Raw genomic sequence first — 16177 nt, forward strand, 5'->3', positions numbered from 1 at the left:
CTGGCCTTTGCAGTGCTAGAACCCAGGTTTAAATCTGGGTCAGGACATTTTCTACTTGGAGTTTGCAGGTTCTTCCTGTGATTGAGTGTGTTTCCTCCCAAAAACATGCATTTAGGGTAATTGGCTTCCCCACAAAATTTACCTTAGACTTTATTAACAGGAATATGACTATGGTAGGGGACATTAGATTGTGAGCTCCATTGAGAGACAGCTAGAGACATGACTATGGACTTTGTACAGTGCTGTATCATGTGATGGCACTGTATAATAATGTTTTAGTCCAATAAGGCCCGGAATCATTTAGCCTAAAAGACTGAGGACATCCTGTAAGTGCAGGGCACCATGGACCTGTTGCTGATAGGGTAACACAACAGAACCTTGCAATCACAGTGCAATGATGAAAAGAGCTGAAGATTCAAAGGGTAAGTTTGTATGTGATCAAATTTGCATTCCAGAGTGTTCACTCCTCCAGGCCTTTACCAAAAGGGGTCTTCTGCTGGAAGTCCAGAGGGTACATGTCCCGCCTGATATTACCCTGTTGGGGTTCAGTTCAAAGGGTTCTGTGTTAATGCTATGTTTACAAGCTCAATAGTTGTTGCTGGGGCTGAACATAAATGATCATTTCCAGCACAGTAGAATGAACAGGCATTGTCCATGGAGTGGGGAGAGGAAATGATAATTGGGAGGTGTTCCAGTAGGTCTTTCACATTGCAAAACATTAGCAGTAGCTCCTGTCAGTGTCTGGCTACAAAGTAGAGGAACCAAACTGGCTGACAAAAGAAAGCAGAATCTAGAACCTCTTGGCTGACTTACAGTTTACAAATAGAATGTCCAAGAATTGTGTGGCTGTTCTGGCTAGCCATTGTTGCATGCATAAGGTCTTCAAGACAAAAGTTATTAGATTTATTGAACCCATATCAGATGGTGTACAGAACGTTGTACTGTTGTAGGACATTTCATCCCATCACCCTCTTTTCTGTTAGTGCCAAGGCACTAAAACTTAAACACCTACTAGCGCAATGTTTCTCAACCAGAATTCCTCCTAGGGTTTGCTGGGGATTCCTAAAACAATACACAGTTTGTGCCTCTCAGGTCAGTATACCGGATTCAAATGATTGTTTTGGCTATCTGTACGGGTTACAATTTTCCCTATTGGAAAGCAATGTAAAATGCATTCTTCCCACTGACCACAACACTAATCTACTGTGAGTTGTGGATATAGTAATCATAGCAAGGGTTCCTTGATGACCTGAAAGTTATTTCCAAGGGTTCCTCCATGTTAAAAAGGTATTAGCTCTAAAAAAAAGTAATGCATTTGAAAGCCTAAAGCAAGTAAATAGACTAAGGCATTCACAATGCATACCTATGAGGTCACTTAGGGATCATCTCACATGACCCTGGGGGTCATAGTGTAACATATATCTCCCAACGCACACATGCATCACAAATCTAAAACACCTGCACACCATATACACTGTCATTAGTCAAGAGAAAAAAAATTCCGCAATTTGTTTGAATGTCAATTTGATCAAAAGATATAATGCAATAGTTGGAGAAAATATAGGGAAAGCAATGCAAATGCCAAATTGTATGCACCATGAAGTGTGTGGACGATAATAATTAAAGGTCTGTCAATAAACAGTTTAGTCTGCATTTTACTAATATATATAAAGAATACCAAAAAATATATATAAAAAAACACATAAAAGACCAGCTAACAACAAATTCTAAATAAGAAATTAAATCAGTACTACTGTACAATAAAGGATATTCTACTTGATACCATCCCTGGATAAACATCTGCAGGCTGATCTGATGGCTACAAGGCCCTGGCCATATGGCACATGTGATACGGGTGAGATAACTCATGGACCTCTTGACATCGCTAATCATTAATCTTCATACTGTCATCAAGATTCATGTCATGGCTGCAGAATGCAGAATGAAGAGTTTTTCATTACATGAAGCACTTAATAGTGAAATGAACGATTCATCCTACCAGGGAACAGAATCAGGAATGATACGAATGTGGTATGTCAAGTGTTGTCACAGCAGTATTGGCCCTTTAGCTGTCTACATGTGAATATATACTGGGATCTTATTAGATAAGATTCAGAGATGAAGGTAGGCTGTCTGGTTATCATCTTAATACGGTAAAAGAATGATTGTAAAATGTATTATATCCAAAGATTTTGCAGCACGATGACCACATTTCCCTAGCTGCCTACACACTATAATGGCCCCTATAATAATAAGCTTAACTCACTTCAAAACTTTATCCTTAACTTTGAATAGAGAGGAAGTGGTAAAGCCTTTGTTGGGTTCTTATTACCATCTGTGTCTCCATTAAATGTACCCGCGTTTCCCATCATTACATATTTAGTAGCAGAAACAATGCCACATTCTCCTAATAATCCTTCTGAGAAATTAGGAAATTTCAATAATATAAACTTATATTAGTAAAGTATAAACATTATAGATATATAAGTCAATATATGGATTGTATGTATGGACAAGGGATAGGGATATGCACACCATCTCATACAAATTTGGAGAAGGAGATTTTGGATACATTGGTTTTCAGATTTTTGTAGAACAAATAAACAAGTGGTTAAAACACTTTATAATGGAGAGCTGATATTGCAGTCTGTTCTTTGCTGTACCCCAATCAGTTAAGCAATGGGGGCCCCCATTCTATGGCACATCCATAATGCTATAACAATATATTAAATAACATGTTAAAGTCAAAACTTATCTGAAAACGTCTTTTGCTTTTTAAATGCGTGCAGTGAAAGTATTTCAATGTCACCAGGTATAACCCTCGTGCAATTCCCTGTACAGTAGAGTGAGTGAGAGTGAAAGCAGGAGCAAATCATTTGTTCTTATATACTAACAAGCAGAGGTTGGAACTCGAGTTGCGGGACTTGGACTCGAGTCTGACTTATGTCGCCTAATGAACGACTTGCAACTCGACTCGTGACTGGCTTTCTCTGCTGACAGCTAAAGGGGGAAGGGAGGAAGGCAGTGAGGCTTCTGTAACATAACACTAACTTCCTTTCTGCCTTTTTTCTATTCTAAGTTTTCTCCTCTGAAAGCTGAATGGGGGGGGGGCTGTGTTACAGAAGCCTCACTGCCTTCCTCCTTTCCCCCTTTAGCAGTCAGAGGAAATTGTTGGACTTAGAATGCAATCCTGTGGTCAAGAACAGGATCAGAGCTCTGTTTTTATCGGGGGACTAATGGGGATAAATTAAGTGACTTGGCTTGGGACTCGACGTGGAAGAATTCTTGATGACTTGAGACTTGACTTGGGACTTGGTGTCAATGACTTCAGACTCGACTTGGACTTGAAGAGTGACGACTTCAGCTACCAAGTAGCATGCTGATAAGAAGGTAGAGCAGTAATGAAAAGATTAGCTCATCAGTTTGCTGCTTCTCCCTCACTGTCCAGTCACAGGCTGTAAATTCTACCTTACACAACAGAGAAAAATGAGGTCTCCTGATTTTTCAAAATTAAAGGTCAGAAATACCAAATCTTTCGAATATCTGCCAGGGCTTTTCTTTCATTTTGGTATACCAGCCCCACACATTTATAACAGAAGCCATGCTGTGCCGCCGGTCTGACCACTGATGTTAGCGCCAATATATTACATAGCACTGTACAATAAATAGAGGTTGCAAATGATAGACACATACAAACAACGACACAGGAGGAGGGCAGGATCCTGGCCAAAAGAGCTTACAATCTAAGAGGTAGGGAAAACTCCACTTTAGTGCAATCCTTTGACCCTTGCACTGGACGGGATGATGATCACACCCAACCTTCAATCTGGAACGTCAAGCAGTGAAAGAGAGTGCATGCAGAAATAGGGAGTAAGGTAAGTTTTCCTCCCAAATAATTACCCCCTTCATAGAACCATTACCCTTTGCAGTGAGGAGGAAGAAATTATTTAACCAGAGTTCAGCTTTAAGAAGGACACTGCAATATTAACTTAAAAGGAAAAAAATATACTTTTCCTTTCATGCAGCACTATAGGCAAGAAGGCGGTTTCCTCAGAGACGCCGAAACTCAACACATTGTAGGGAAAACTATTTGTCAACCAGCCTGTGTGTAAATTAGCTGCTGAGGATTCTTCAGAAGAGTTTCTGGTCTGGTGCAGCTTAATAACTGCCTATAGAGGCTTCCCATAGCTGACTTACCTAATATATACAGCAGAGAACTTCAAACACTCGGCTCCTATTGATATGTGCATCAGCACTCGGCAGAACACAGACTATTAAAATAAAATGTAATGGAGCAAATATTTTCTAACAGTCTTTCAATTTCACTTTCTCCACCGTCTATTATTTCCTGCTGACATTAGAGGATCCTGCTGTAAATTTCATATTAGAGGGGAGGGAACGTCTATTATAGTCTTTATGACTTTTGTCAACACCAGTTCACTTTATTTGCTCCTCCATGGAGCTCCGGCTGCCTTGCTTAGCATTCAGTAGATAAACATCACCAGATATTGTCTTGTATTACAGTCTGGAATATAATATTGCACCTAAATCAGCACATGGGCACTGTAGGGCATTTATGAACGCTCTTGATATAATACAGTACCATTTTCAAATACAGGGACACGATCAATAGTTTCAGTTTCACGGTTAAGGAAATTTCTCATAAAAATGAGACTGGTTTAAGATTAATTACCTTATTAATGCATGGTAAATGTGAAGGCAGTTTTTATAACTTTCATGAAATTTTAACTTTGTAAAGAACTTGTAAGAAAGTGTAAGTAGCATTGTGAGTTGTTATTGTCACAGTTGCCTAGCTATATTTGTTTATGTTACCTTTGCTGCATATTTTGTCTATTGCATTTACCAATTTTTCATGATTCTTTCTAGCAGTTTGTTAAAATTTGTTTGCTGCTATTTGGTAGATGCCAAAGGGTAAAAAATCTTTACTAATTTTTAGTTTCCCTAGATTTTGGAAGCAAAATCTGGCTGCAAACATAATTTTTACTCCAAAACTGTCCCCTGCAGGACCTGATTTCCTACACAAGACATTCTCAGTTTTCAGAGTTGAATGGCACACAGCATCACTCAACCTGGAAGGATCCCTTGGAGGTTTAGGAAAACACAATTTGAATGAAAACCAGAACTGTCCCCTGCAGTCCCTGGAAGGAGGGTTGGTGATGTCCAAGGCTTTGCTGAAACTGGTGGTGAGGTTGAAGTGTGTTTATGATTTCCTCACATTCCTGCTTCCTTGCTTCCTTCCATAACTGCTTCCTTGGTTAAGATAGCACACATAGGGCCTGATTTATTAAAGCTCTCAAACGCTGTAGCGGATACATTTTCATCAGTGTATTCAACAAACCTAGAAAGGAGTTCTTAAAAGTCATTTGCTATTTTGTTAGCAAATGTTCTCAATCCTGGACCCCATCCATTCCAGGTTTGTTGGATCACCCAGCTTCACTGATGAAAGTGTATTCTCTCCAGCCTTGGAGAGCTTTAATAAATCAGGCTCATTGTGAGTGTCCATTAACAGAAGCTTATAGAGAATGAATGAGAAGGGAAAGTTATTGGTTTAGTAACAAACTCCAACACCTGCTGAAATGTATGCAAATGCTGATTCTTTAAGGTCGCAGCAGTTGAGAGCCATGCAGAAACCACTTTTCTTACCATGGATGTGAATTTAGCAAAAAGGTAGGCGATTTTCACTAATATTTTTAACTAATACTGTTGCTGTATATTGTGACATCAGGAATGTGTTCATGCTGACTTGACCTAAAGGTTCTCTGTCTTTAGGTTTGAAAGATGTTCAGCATCACTCAACGTGGAAGGTCACAGTGAGGGTTTAGGGAAACAAAATCTAGCTGGAAATGTCACCTTTAATCTAGAACTGCCCCTGCAAGACCTGATATCCTCCACAGGATATACTTAGTCTTCAAAGTTGAATGATGCCCAGCATGGAAGTTTGGAAGACAGACTGAGAAAGGTGGGCATCTAACCCTACATTCTTATCAGTGGTGGCCTAAAGGGGGGCATCCTCTGAGGATGTGAAAGTATGGGGCCCAAAGCTAGTGTTGGTGTCTTCTAATTTGGGTTGTCCTTATATTCGACCTGAATATGGCTGTTCGAATACGGATAGACCCGACCTGAAAATCATGGGATTCGACAGCGCAAATTCGTGTGTAAAAAAATGTGTGTAAAAAAAAAAGAATGATAATTTATTGAATGTGTGTGATTTGTGTAACTAATTTTTATTTTTTTACAGGTCATCCCACAATGACAGGATGATGGGGAATCCTCCTGTCAGTGTGGGATCCCTGGGCACTAGAAATTAAATAGGGACAAGTTTCCCCATTCATCACTTCTAGTGCTCTGTGATCGGCTGAGTAAAGGTAAACGCTGATGACAGCTCAAGTGTCATCAGGATTTCCTTCCCCCAGCCAATCACAGAGCACTAGAGGTGAATGAATGGGAATAATTGTCCCCATTTAGCCTCTAGTGCCTCGGGGACTTTTTCAATGAATGCGGCCGCGGTCACATTAATAGAGAAACTTTATCCAAGAACAAATACAACTTGTAAAGGGCTGCAAGAGCAATTAGGGGAGCGGAGCTGTCAGCTCTGCTCTCCTGATTGGTCTTACAGTTCTTCATAGTCCCTAAAAATAATCTGAATTCTCCCACCATTGACTTTAATAGTGTTCGAATTTGGCATTCGATAACCCAAACAATATCTCCCTATTCATACGAATAGCTGTCGAATCGAATAGTGAGATATTCGACCAACATTACCCAAAGCAAGAGATTTACTGGGGGGAGGTTGAGCGGTCCAGTAATGCCTTCTGCAAATTGTGCACACATTGGTTCTTTAGGAACAGCGTAGCAGTGCAGGGAGCGCGATGTCTAGAAAAATGCCAACTTCCAAGAGTCACATGGAAATGCCTGTTCCCATCACAGGTCAAGGTTTACCAAAAAGGTAAATTATTTCTACATTTATTTTTAAATAATACTGTTATATTGTAACCATTAGGAATGTATTCATTTGCCTCTTACCCCCCACCCCCACCCACTTCAAACCATGTAGATTCAGACTTAATGGGTTACATTGTATCCTTAACAGAATTATAATTCTCTGATTGACTTTCAAGATATATATATAAACAGTCATGCTCAATGTATTAATCTTGCAGGGGAAGGAGGGGGGAGTCTTAGCCTTTCTTCTATTAGGGCTACGCATACCAAGGCATACTTTTGCCTCATTAGCGCTTATCAGAAGGAATGCAGCACAGCTCCATCTAATGCAGTCAGATTACTTCGCTTGTACTGCGCTCTTACACAATGGACCACTCATACTCAAAATTAAACCGTCGAGTTCTGCTTTTAATTTTAATGCCATAAATTCCACGAACAACAGGCCCTTCTGCTTCAGCTGCTTTTAATCAATAATCATGTATCATTTGGACTACATTACTGCAGAAAAACAAAAATTGACCTTACAATGAAAAATCACAAAACTTAACTGTAACAGAGATTTTTAGAAGAGTGCAGCAGGTATTCCGATACCAAATCTTATAGTCTATATGTCTGAACATGAAAGGACCCTCGTCAACGTCTGCAAAGACCCCGCTTCTCAGCTGAAAGACTCTTGAGATAAAATATGTGGACGATAGACGGAAGCGATGTGACTTTAATAAACACAGGAATTTAGGCAGACATAAGCTCTAATGTAGCTAACTGAAAAGAAAACTTGTTGCTCACAGCAAACATCCCTCTAGGCTATAAATATTGTAGGGCTCCCAAATTTGGGCAAAAGCTAAACCTTTTTGAGAACTGAACTAGATAAATTAATGCATTTTATTTTGGCTGAATACATTTATATAATTATTCATTATTTTTATTTCTTTGTCTATTCGCAGTAAAGTGATCCTATGGGGTTGACTTTGATTAGAAAAAGCTGGGCTGACTTTATTCTTCCAATCATGAGTGACCAAAAGCCCTGTCATTTTCTTTGCATATGATTGGTTATTCGTTCCAAATAATTTTTTTCTTAGCTTCACCTTATTTATTAAAGTAAATTCCATTTGGAAAGTAATGATGTTCTACTTTTTCCATTAATCAGTCTATAATCTTTTTTAAGCTCACCCCCTCACCTGCTCATACTCACCTTTCCCTTGACCCCCCCCACTTATACATTTTGCTATGCTAACCCAGTGTAAGCTCTATGTGCTGATGGTGTTGGAGCTTACACAATGGTTTATAATGTTTCATGCTTATGTGTTCAGTCATACAAGAGCAAAGAAAAATATTACATTGAACTAAAGCCGCGCAATTCGCCTATCAATGTTTTATTGCAGAACGCCGCCATGTGTATTTTTCTGCAATAACTACCTGCCCGATCCTTTATTGTACTGCAAGACTTTAGTTCTATTTTAAAGTTAATAGATAGATATGACAATAAGATATGTATACTAGTCAAGGTGAGTGGCTCATCACAAGAACTGCTTTGAAATCCCTGGGTCCAGCTCATTGCATTCTAGAATATGATTCATAAAATGAAATGAATCACTGCACTCCAGGCTGCACCAACTTTTCTTCTGTATTGTATTTGGCATGACACACAGGAAAAAGCATTGTTTCTCTTTAAAAAAGACATTTTCAGTCACATGTGAACCCTTCTACTATTTTATATACATTAAAAGTTGCTGTAGCCTGGAGTGTAGTGATTCATTTCATTTTCTGAATGATCTTCTAGAATGCAATGAGCTGGCCCTGGGATTTCAATACAGTGCTTGTGATGAGCCACTCATCTTGACTAGTATACAAATCTTATTGTGAAACTGGCAGTTCAGCTGTTAATAATTACCGTACACCTTTAATCACCAGACTTTGAAAAGCTTTATTAACTTGCTGTTTTTTTTCTGCACTTCAGTAACGTCAGTTATTAGCAGCCACAGTTTGTACCTCCAGGTCAGTGTCTTGCCTTTATGCCGTCCATGTGTTTTTATGTTGTCTTTTTGATGTATGCCACTTCTTAAGCTGTGTACACACGTGCAATAATTATCGTTGGAAACGAACGACTAACGACTGTCCAATAATTGTTAACAAAAAAAGTGCAAAACAACGCCGATGAACGAGGATTGTCCTCGGAAATTACCACCGTCCCGGCGGATCTGATTGGGCAACGATTGTTCGCAATCTATTGTGTGTACGGCCGTTCAGTGCTTGCGGATGGTTCTGCTGTACACTTTCTCCTTTACATGTCACTTCCTGCATCGTTCAAACGATCGTTTCTAGCGTGTGTACACTATTGGTGGATTATATTTGAATGATCGTATCGTTACAGCATGTGCAGAATTGTGCACAATACAACCGTTCAAAATAATCGTGCATAATCGGTGATCTGACGTTAGTCGTTCGTTTTCTAACGACAATCATTACACATGTGTACCTAGCTTAAGGGTTTGTTCAAAGTATGTTTGCTGTTCGGCAGAGCCTCCAGCCCAGATAAATGCTTTTTAGGAGTCATATGCTGATTTATTCCAGCACATCTGACTCATGGTCTTAAACCTCAACACTGCTAATGAAGCACTTTATCCATCATGGATGATAAGATAATGTGTCATCACCTTTGTTTTGTGTCATGCTGCAAAAATCCTTTAAAACCTTCTTCAGAGCCACATAACCAGGAATGTTCACCTTAGAGGCCTCCTAAATGCAGCCAGTTTTGGTTAAACAATTGCACTCTGGCAGCTTCTAAAAAGCTTTATGAGTAAGTGTTTACCCACACTGAGGGATGTGGTTGGATTTCAGTGCGGTCAGCCGTGTGCTTTAACCCTAGAAAGCCCTATCTGCAAGAGATTCATTTTTTTTTCATGGATAAGCACTTACCTTTGGGTAGGCTATAGATAGATTGCTTAGTCAAAGGCCATTCATGCAAACTTCCCAAAATTAGTGTGCATTAAACCTATTTGATATATTTTACTTACCTGTAAAAGCATTTCTTGTGTACACATCCAAAATCCCTAAAGTCTCGTGCAAACGTCCGATGCACGTCACAAGATTGTTGCTGAAAATGATCGCTTTCCAGTAAAGGATGAATGAATGAGCGTGGTACACACAATGCTGTTCTATTCTATGCAGAGGAGAAGGGGTAGGATAAATGAGCGGACTCTGCTGTGTTCTCCTCCATTGGAGTAAATTTGCAACAGCAAATTAATGATGAGCTGATCGGGTTTTTTACAATCGGTAAATCTTTAATTTGCTGCGGTGGATTGGTAAATGACAAATGAGGGTTCTTTGTACATTTAGAGATGTACACTACACTTTACAGTTTTTCACCTGAGGCAAGCATGGCCATTCATCTCAGGTGGGTGAATATTATCTGATGTATGTAGAAGACTGCTGCTGGGCATACACAATGTCGTTTGGAGTGGAACCAAGAAGATCATCACATGGCATATTCACTGGCCTGCATTGGCCCACTGTGAATGTAGCTGTATGTATGTGTAAAAAGCTACATGACCACAAATATTATATATATTGGAGTTGATATAAAAAAAACCTTAAACCAGTTAGTCTTGGCCTAATCAGTTGCCAATTATAGAATATGAAAATAACACTGTTTTTTCGAGCAGACACCCATTAGAGGATCCTTTATTGCAGTTTTCCCCACCATACAAAAGAAGAAACTACCGCTGTGATCTCTTTAGAAGTCCCAGAAAGATTTGCGAAAACAACTAATTGGGTATAGACCAGTATTTCTAAACTAGGGGTCAGTGGAACCCAAGGGCTCCTCCCGAAGTTCCCAGGGGTTCTTTGAGCAATGAGCAGTTTGGGATTCCTAAATCAGTTTAGGAGTGGAATGGATAATGTACTGTGAGTTGAGGGTATAGTAATTTATAGTAGGGGTTCTCTGGAGACATGAAAGTTATTACAAAGGGGTTCCCCCATGTTAAAAAATGGAGAAACAATGCTTTATTGGCTATCTGTTCCCTTTGTTCAGGTGTACTCTATGGCTGGATCACTGCACTGTACAGAATACACTGCCATCTATGAATGGCCAAGGAGAGATAATGGCTAGAGAGTTGCAGAAATGATCCACAGCTCTCATATCTAGAGTGAGCTGGAAGCATGGCAAGAATTGCGTTTCTGAATAAAGGAAGCTATTGTTTTTAGCTACAATGGAGTCCTCCAGCCAAGTATTACACCTTATGCAGAGGTAACATTTGTTTACACATCACAACTTACCAAAATTCCCCTGCCCAAACTTGTGTTTTAAAGTTTCATGAAGGAAGTACTATTTGTTTCCTCTACAGGCACCATGAGAAAATTAAATTAATGTAAGACTGTTTGACTTCAGTACATTAGTAACAATTCTTGGTTGATTTTATATAGGGAATTGCTGTTTGAACATACGCTATGCTCTGGCTATGTTCACTGAATTTCATCTTTGCAAACTAGATAACTGTAGCAAAAAAGCAAATCTGTTTTATTAAATCCCACTGTATTTGTCAGGTACTCTCAGTCCAGAATGTGTCTACACCACGGCTTTCACACTGCGGGCAAAATGTGTAAAAGTGTGAAAATATCTACTGAAGAGCCTTTTGACTTATTCATTGTAGAGCATCTGCTGATGGTACTGACTAGCAGAGAATCAAGCAATTCACTGAAAGCATACTTCTGCAATCAATATCATTTTCACATTGCGGTTTGCCTGCACTGCCAAAAAGTCTACTAAAAACTTTATGGAGTTTATTTATAAAGAAGTGAATCTGCCATTCAGCAAATATTCTGTGATGGAGAACCAATCACTTCCATTAAAACCACATGGAAGATTCTCCATCTGACAAATGTGGCTGAATGTCATATTCACTACTTCATATACCTAAATACATACATTTGTAACTAAATTTGTGAAATTAAAAGGAATTTTAAGCAAACCTCAATCTATCCCTTCATGTCATGGCTATAGGCAAGGAGTAGGAATACTCTAGCTCACCTCCACCCTCAAAGTCCCAATGACGTACACATTTTACCCATTTCAGAGTGTTTCGTAAAAGTTTGGTGGGGGTTACCATTAGGTTTACTCATGTCAGCATACAAGTGGGAATTACATGGAGAACACTGGATGAAATGCTGGTATATTCAATTAAAGTTGGTACAAAGAGAAGGCTTTTGTCACCTCTCTGATTAAATTCCACAGTTGGTAGGGCTAATAGTGATATAGTGTATCGAGGACCATGTGGGTGTTTTACATATCATTTCTGGAAACATGAGGCCAAAGCAAGTCCAATAAGGTGAAGAACAGACTGAAGGTCAAGTGGCTAGAAAAGGCAAACATCACATTTATCTTGGTTGACCTACTTGGATGACAAATGAGAAGACGGCTCCCTGTGATTCTGGGTGGCCATTAGTGACTTTAACACCTTTAGGTAGATAAGACTGCTTGTTCTGATGGCGGTCCTAGAGATAGAATCTTTAGGAGGATGAAAAAGGAAACAGTTTAGGAGGGGGGGGGGGGGGGTGTAAGAAGAATAATTCCTTTGGGAATGGAGGTGAGGCAAAGTCTATTCACCCATGTACTGACATGGAGCCATTAAGAAATATTGTTCTCTATCTTTTGTCTGATCTAGTTTTTTCCAGCCCATTGAAATTATTTATAATGACTTTTGAAGAAGGTGTTACTAAAATGAAACACAGACAAGAGATAAGTAAGTGATGTCAAGCGAACCATTCTAGGAGAACATTCAATACAAACTGACATAACAAAACAAACCTCTATCTCTAGCTGCCTATCTAAGAAGCATTGCAATTCGATGCAGTTGACTTTTTATAGGGACTTTCAAGTCAGAGCAAACACATGATGTGCATACCTGATTCAGCTGAATTCTGTAATGAATCCACCGGTTGATCATGACACACAGGCAACTGACATTTGCAGCAATAGCAGCCTCCATGTGCTCTTTTCCTTTAAAGCCCAATTTATACCTGTGACTTAGGATACCGCCTTTTCCCTTTTGTTGAAATGCATTCTGCACCAGTGATCTATGCTGATTTAGATGGTTAGCTGTCACCTCTCTCATCACAAGTGTTGTCAAACAGATTTGTACTGCAGAAGAAGAGAAGGAGGCATGTCCGACCCAGTCTGTTAGATTACAGCGTGCACTGTGCAGTGTGACCAAACTCTGCTGCCCATTGGACTGCACACTCATATTTGGGGAAATTGCATATTGCTATAGCAGTACAGTGGAAGTATGATCATGGAAATTAAGCTTTTATGTACAATATCATATATGTATGTGATCTCAGATAGGCTTTAAGGCATGTGTACAGTGATGTTGTTCTGTAATCAGTCCCAAAAACATCATGCTTTCCTATGGAGGAGACCACAACAGTGTGCTGCTTGCTTGTCCTCTCCTCTCAGTAGAACATACAAAATAGACAAGGACCCAATCACAAAGAGAGAACGCAAAGTGATCAAAGAGATGACCTTTAGTTGCTCCATTAACATCCAACCAAAATCTTTGGGTGGAAAGAGAACCCCACTGTATCCTTTCTACAATAAAATTAGCCTGGTTGTACTATGTTGCATATCTGGGTAAAACCCAGCACTGAATATACAGAATTGTAAGTATATTGTCACATAAACAGCTGTCTCATATTTATTTTATCGGTGTATTTGCCTGGAGTTCACTGTGTCCACCCCCTGTATGGTCTATTATCTTCTATGGAAATATCCTGATGCATTTTATGAGCAGCAATCCAACGCCAGCAGCTATAGACGAGCACTTTGCACTCCAAGCACGTGACCTTTCCAAGCTGCACATTAACTAAAAACGAACAATTTGCCCGCAGCCATCTCTTTATCCAAGGAACATTTTTAGCAATCTAAAACAAACTTCCTGGAAATGTTGAATCTTATTTTTTTTGCCTGTGTCCCCCCTTCTTTGGCCCACAGGGTGCAGCTCATCTATTTGTAACTTTGATGAGTTCATTCATAAACTATATCACATGGGATGATGTTCTCCCAAACGGCGAAAGTAATAACCTTGGACTCAACAAACAAATAATGTTTCATTATTGTTGTATCACATACAGTACAGAAAGATGATTTGTCTGACAGCAAAGAACAGAACGGGAGAAGATCATCTACAGGTATATAATATTGAGTCAAAGATAACCGATGAACAACTGTCCTGTACAAGGATCGTGGAATGAACATACATGGGTGCACCAGGTAAGGCAATCTCACAGATGGGAAGATCCAACAAATCAGGGCTGATAAAGCCAATGCAGCCAGATTGGATACAATTTTAACCGATTAATAATAATTAGGTATGATCACAAAACTTCATATTGTATAGAGATTGTACAGCACTAGATAAATGCCATGAAAAAACGAATAACGTGCCCGACACATCGCTTTCTAATCATCTATAAAACTTGCAACAAATGATAACAATGAACGAGGATTCTCAGTGAAAACAGTCAACCATCCTGGCAAATTCAGTCATTCGATGATCACTTTTTATCTAGCGTGTATGCTTAGGGACACGTTTGGGGAAGGAAAATGAAGTGAAATGATCCAATCTCTTACCAATCCATCTATAGTCTGTACAGTCACCTGGAATGGTCTGTGAACAATCGTATTATTACTGTGTGCACTGTTCAGTTGTTTATAGAAAACATTCATATATCAATAATCATTACTTTTATCTCATGTCTGTACATAAGCTTAAATCCAGTGGAGATCAAACAATCTGATTGTCATATGTGTGGTCAGCTCTTGATTTACAAAAGCCACAAGGCCCTACCTAAACAATCCATTTCAATATTATTTGCGCATAGATATAAAGGAGTTTGCACAATGGGATTGTAACATTTTGTATATTGTTAGTTTAAGAATACTTAACTTATAGGCAAAGCCTGGCTACATGTGACTTTAGCATTGCATCTATTAATATATCACTCTCCAGGACCTGGAAGGCTTGCTACCATTTGGAACAAGTTGTCATACTCTATAACAGTGTTTCTCAACCAGGGTTCCTCCAGAGGTTGCTGGGGGTTCTTTTGAGCAATGAGAAATCTGTGCCTCTCAGGTCAGTTTAACTGGCACTGACGATCTTTTGGACTATTCGTAAGGTGACATTTTTTCCAATGGCCAGCAATGTAAGAGTCATTCATCCCAATGACCAGCACACAAATGTTCTGTGAGCTGTTGATATTGTTTATAATGTCAGGGGTTCCCTGAAGAACTGAAAGTTGTTCAAGAGTTTCCCCTTGTTAAAAAGGTTGAGAAAGTCTGCTCTACAAGTTTCAGAATCTGCTTGGATAGGCCAAAGAAACCAATGGCTAACATAACAATTATCTGGCAATTTAGAGATCTCTAGACATGCACAAGACTGAAATATATGGGTAAAATTGTCTTGGCGTACCTTTGGCAGAGTTGGCTCCGGGCAGCTTCCCTGGTATGTGTGCCGCCTGCACCTGCTGCTGTTGCTTCTTTACCAGACTCCCCTCGCTGCCAGCCCTGAGAATCTTCTCCCCTAAGCTGATTTTTCTTGACCTGCTGTTGAAATCTTCAATCCTGCTCACAGGGAGCTTAGTTGTTACGTTGGCTGACAAGGGCCTGGTTAAACGTGACGGCTTGGACATGGCGAGGGGGCAAAAATAAAATTCCCTCAAACCGGGGCAGGACAAGCAGATCCTCAGTTAGCCATAGTGGGCTAGCAGTGCAGAAGAGAGAAGGATCCAGGCTGTGTGTGCTGCTAGAAAGTGCTGAGATGGAATTTTTGGTGAAAAGGCGGTGAATGGGCAATCAGACAGCCACTTTATCAGACCTGTGGAATGTAAATGTGTCCTGAGTTCAGGATTATGGCTCCTCTGCCGAGGGCGAGCAGGGAACAGATGCTGAATGCTGTGTTTCAGAATGCTCTGACTGCAGGAAGGAGGCTGCTGCATGCTCAGACTGGAACTGACCATCGTTTAACAGAAACAAGAATTTGCCAGTGCCCAACCCACTCAGGTAAACTTCTGCACACAATGCAGATGGAATCTGCGCTGAATTCCAGATGTTCCATTGATTGGCAGTAAATCAGCCAGCCTTCTATAACCCGTGCCTTTGCAGGAATATGTACAACTTGGCTTTGATCATAATTCAGAAGTCAGCACGGTTACAGTTTTTTTT

The 16177-nt window shown here is 39.8% G+C and overlaps 1 protein-coding gene across 7 annotated transcripts in view; it reads right to left on the reverse strand.

The window, feature by feature from the left end:
- Window positions 1–15893, reverse strand: part of KIAA1217 (KIAA1217 ortholog) — a 279526-nt gene extending 263633 nt beyond the window's left edge. For 2 of the 7 annotated variants that reach the window (XM_072412717.1, XM_072412715.1), the window contains exon 1: window positions 15426–15891. In XM_072412717.1, coding sequence (XP_072268818.1) covers window positions 15426–15645 — 220 coding nt within the window. In that variant the 5' untranslated portion in view covers window positions 15646–15891. Of the gene's footprint in view, window positions 1–15425 lie in introns of all 7 variants that reach the window. The other 5 variants (XM_072412718.1, XM_072412716.1, XM_072412731.1 and 2 more) reach the window with 5 other exon arrangements.
- Window positions 15894–16177: the final 284 nt, after the last annotated feature.

The sequence above is a fragment of the Pyxicephalus adspersus genome, chromosome 5 (genome assembly GCF_032062135.1).
Source record: "Pyxicephalus adspersus chromosome 5, UCB_Pads_2.0, whole genome shotgun sequence".
NCBI classification, from domain to species: Eukaryota; Metazoa; Chordata; class Amphibia; order Anura; family Pyxicephalidae; genus Pyxicephalus; species Pyxicephalus adspersus.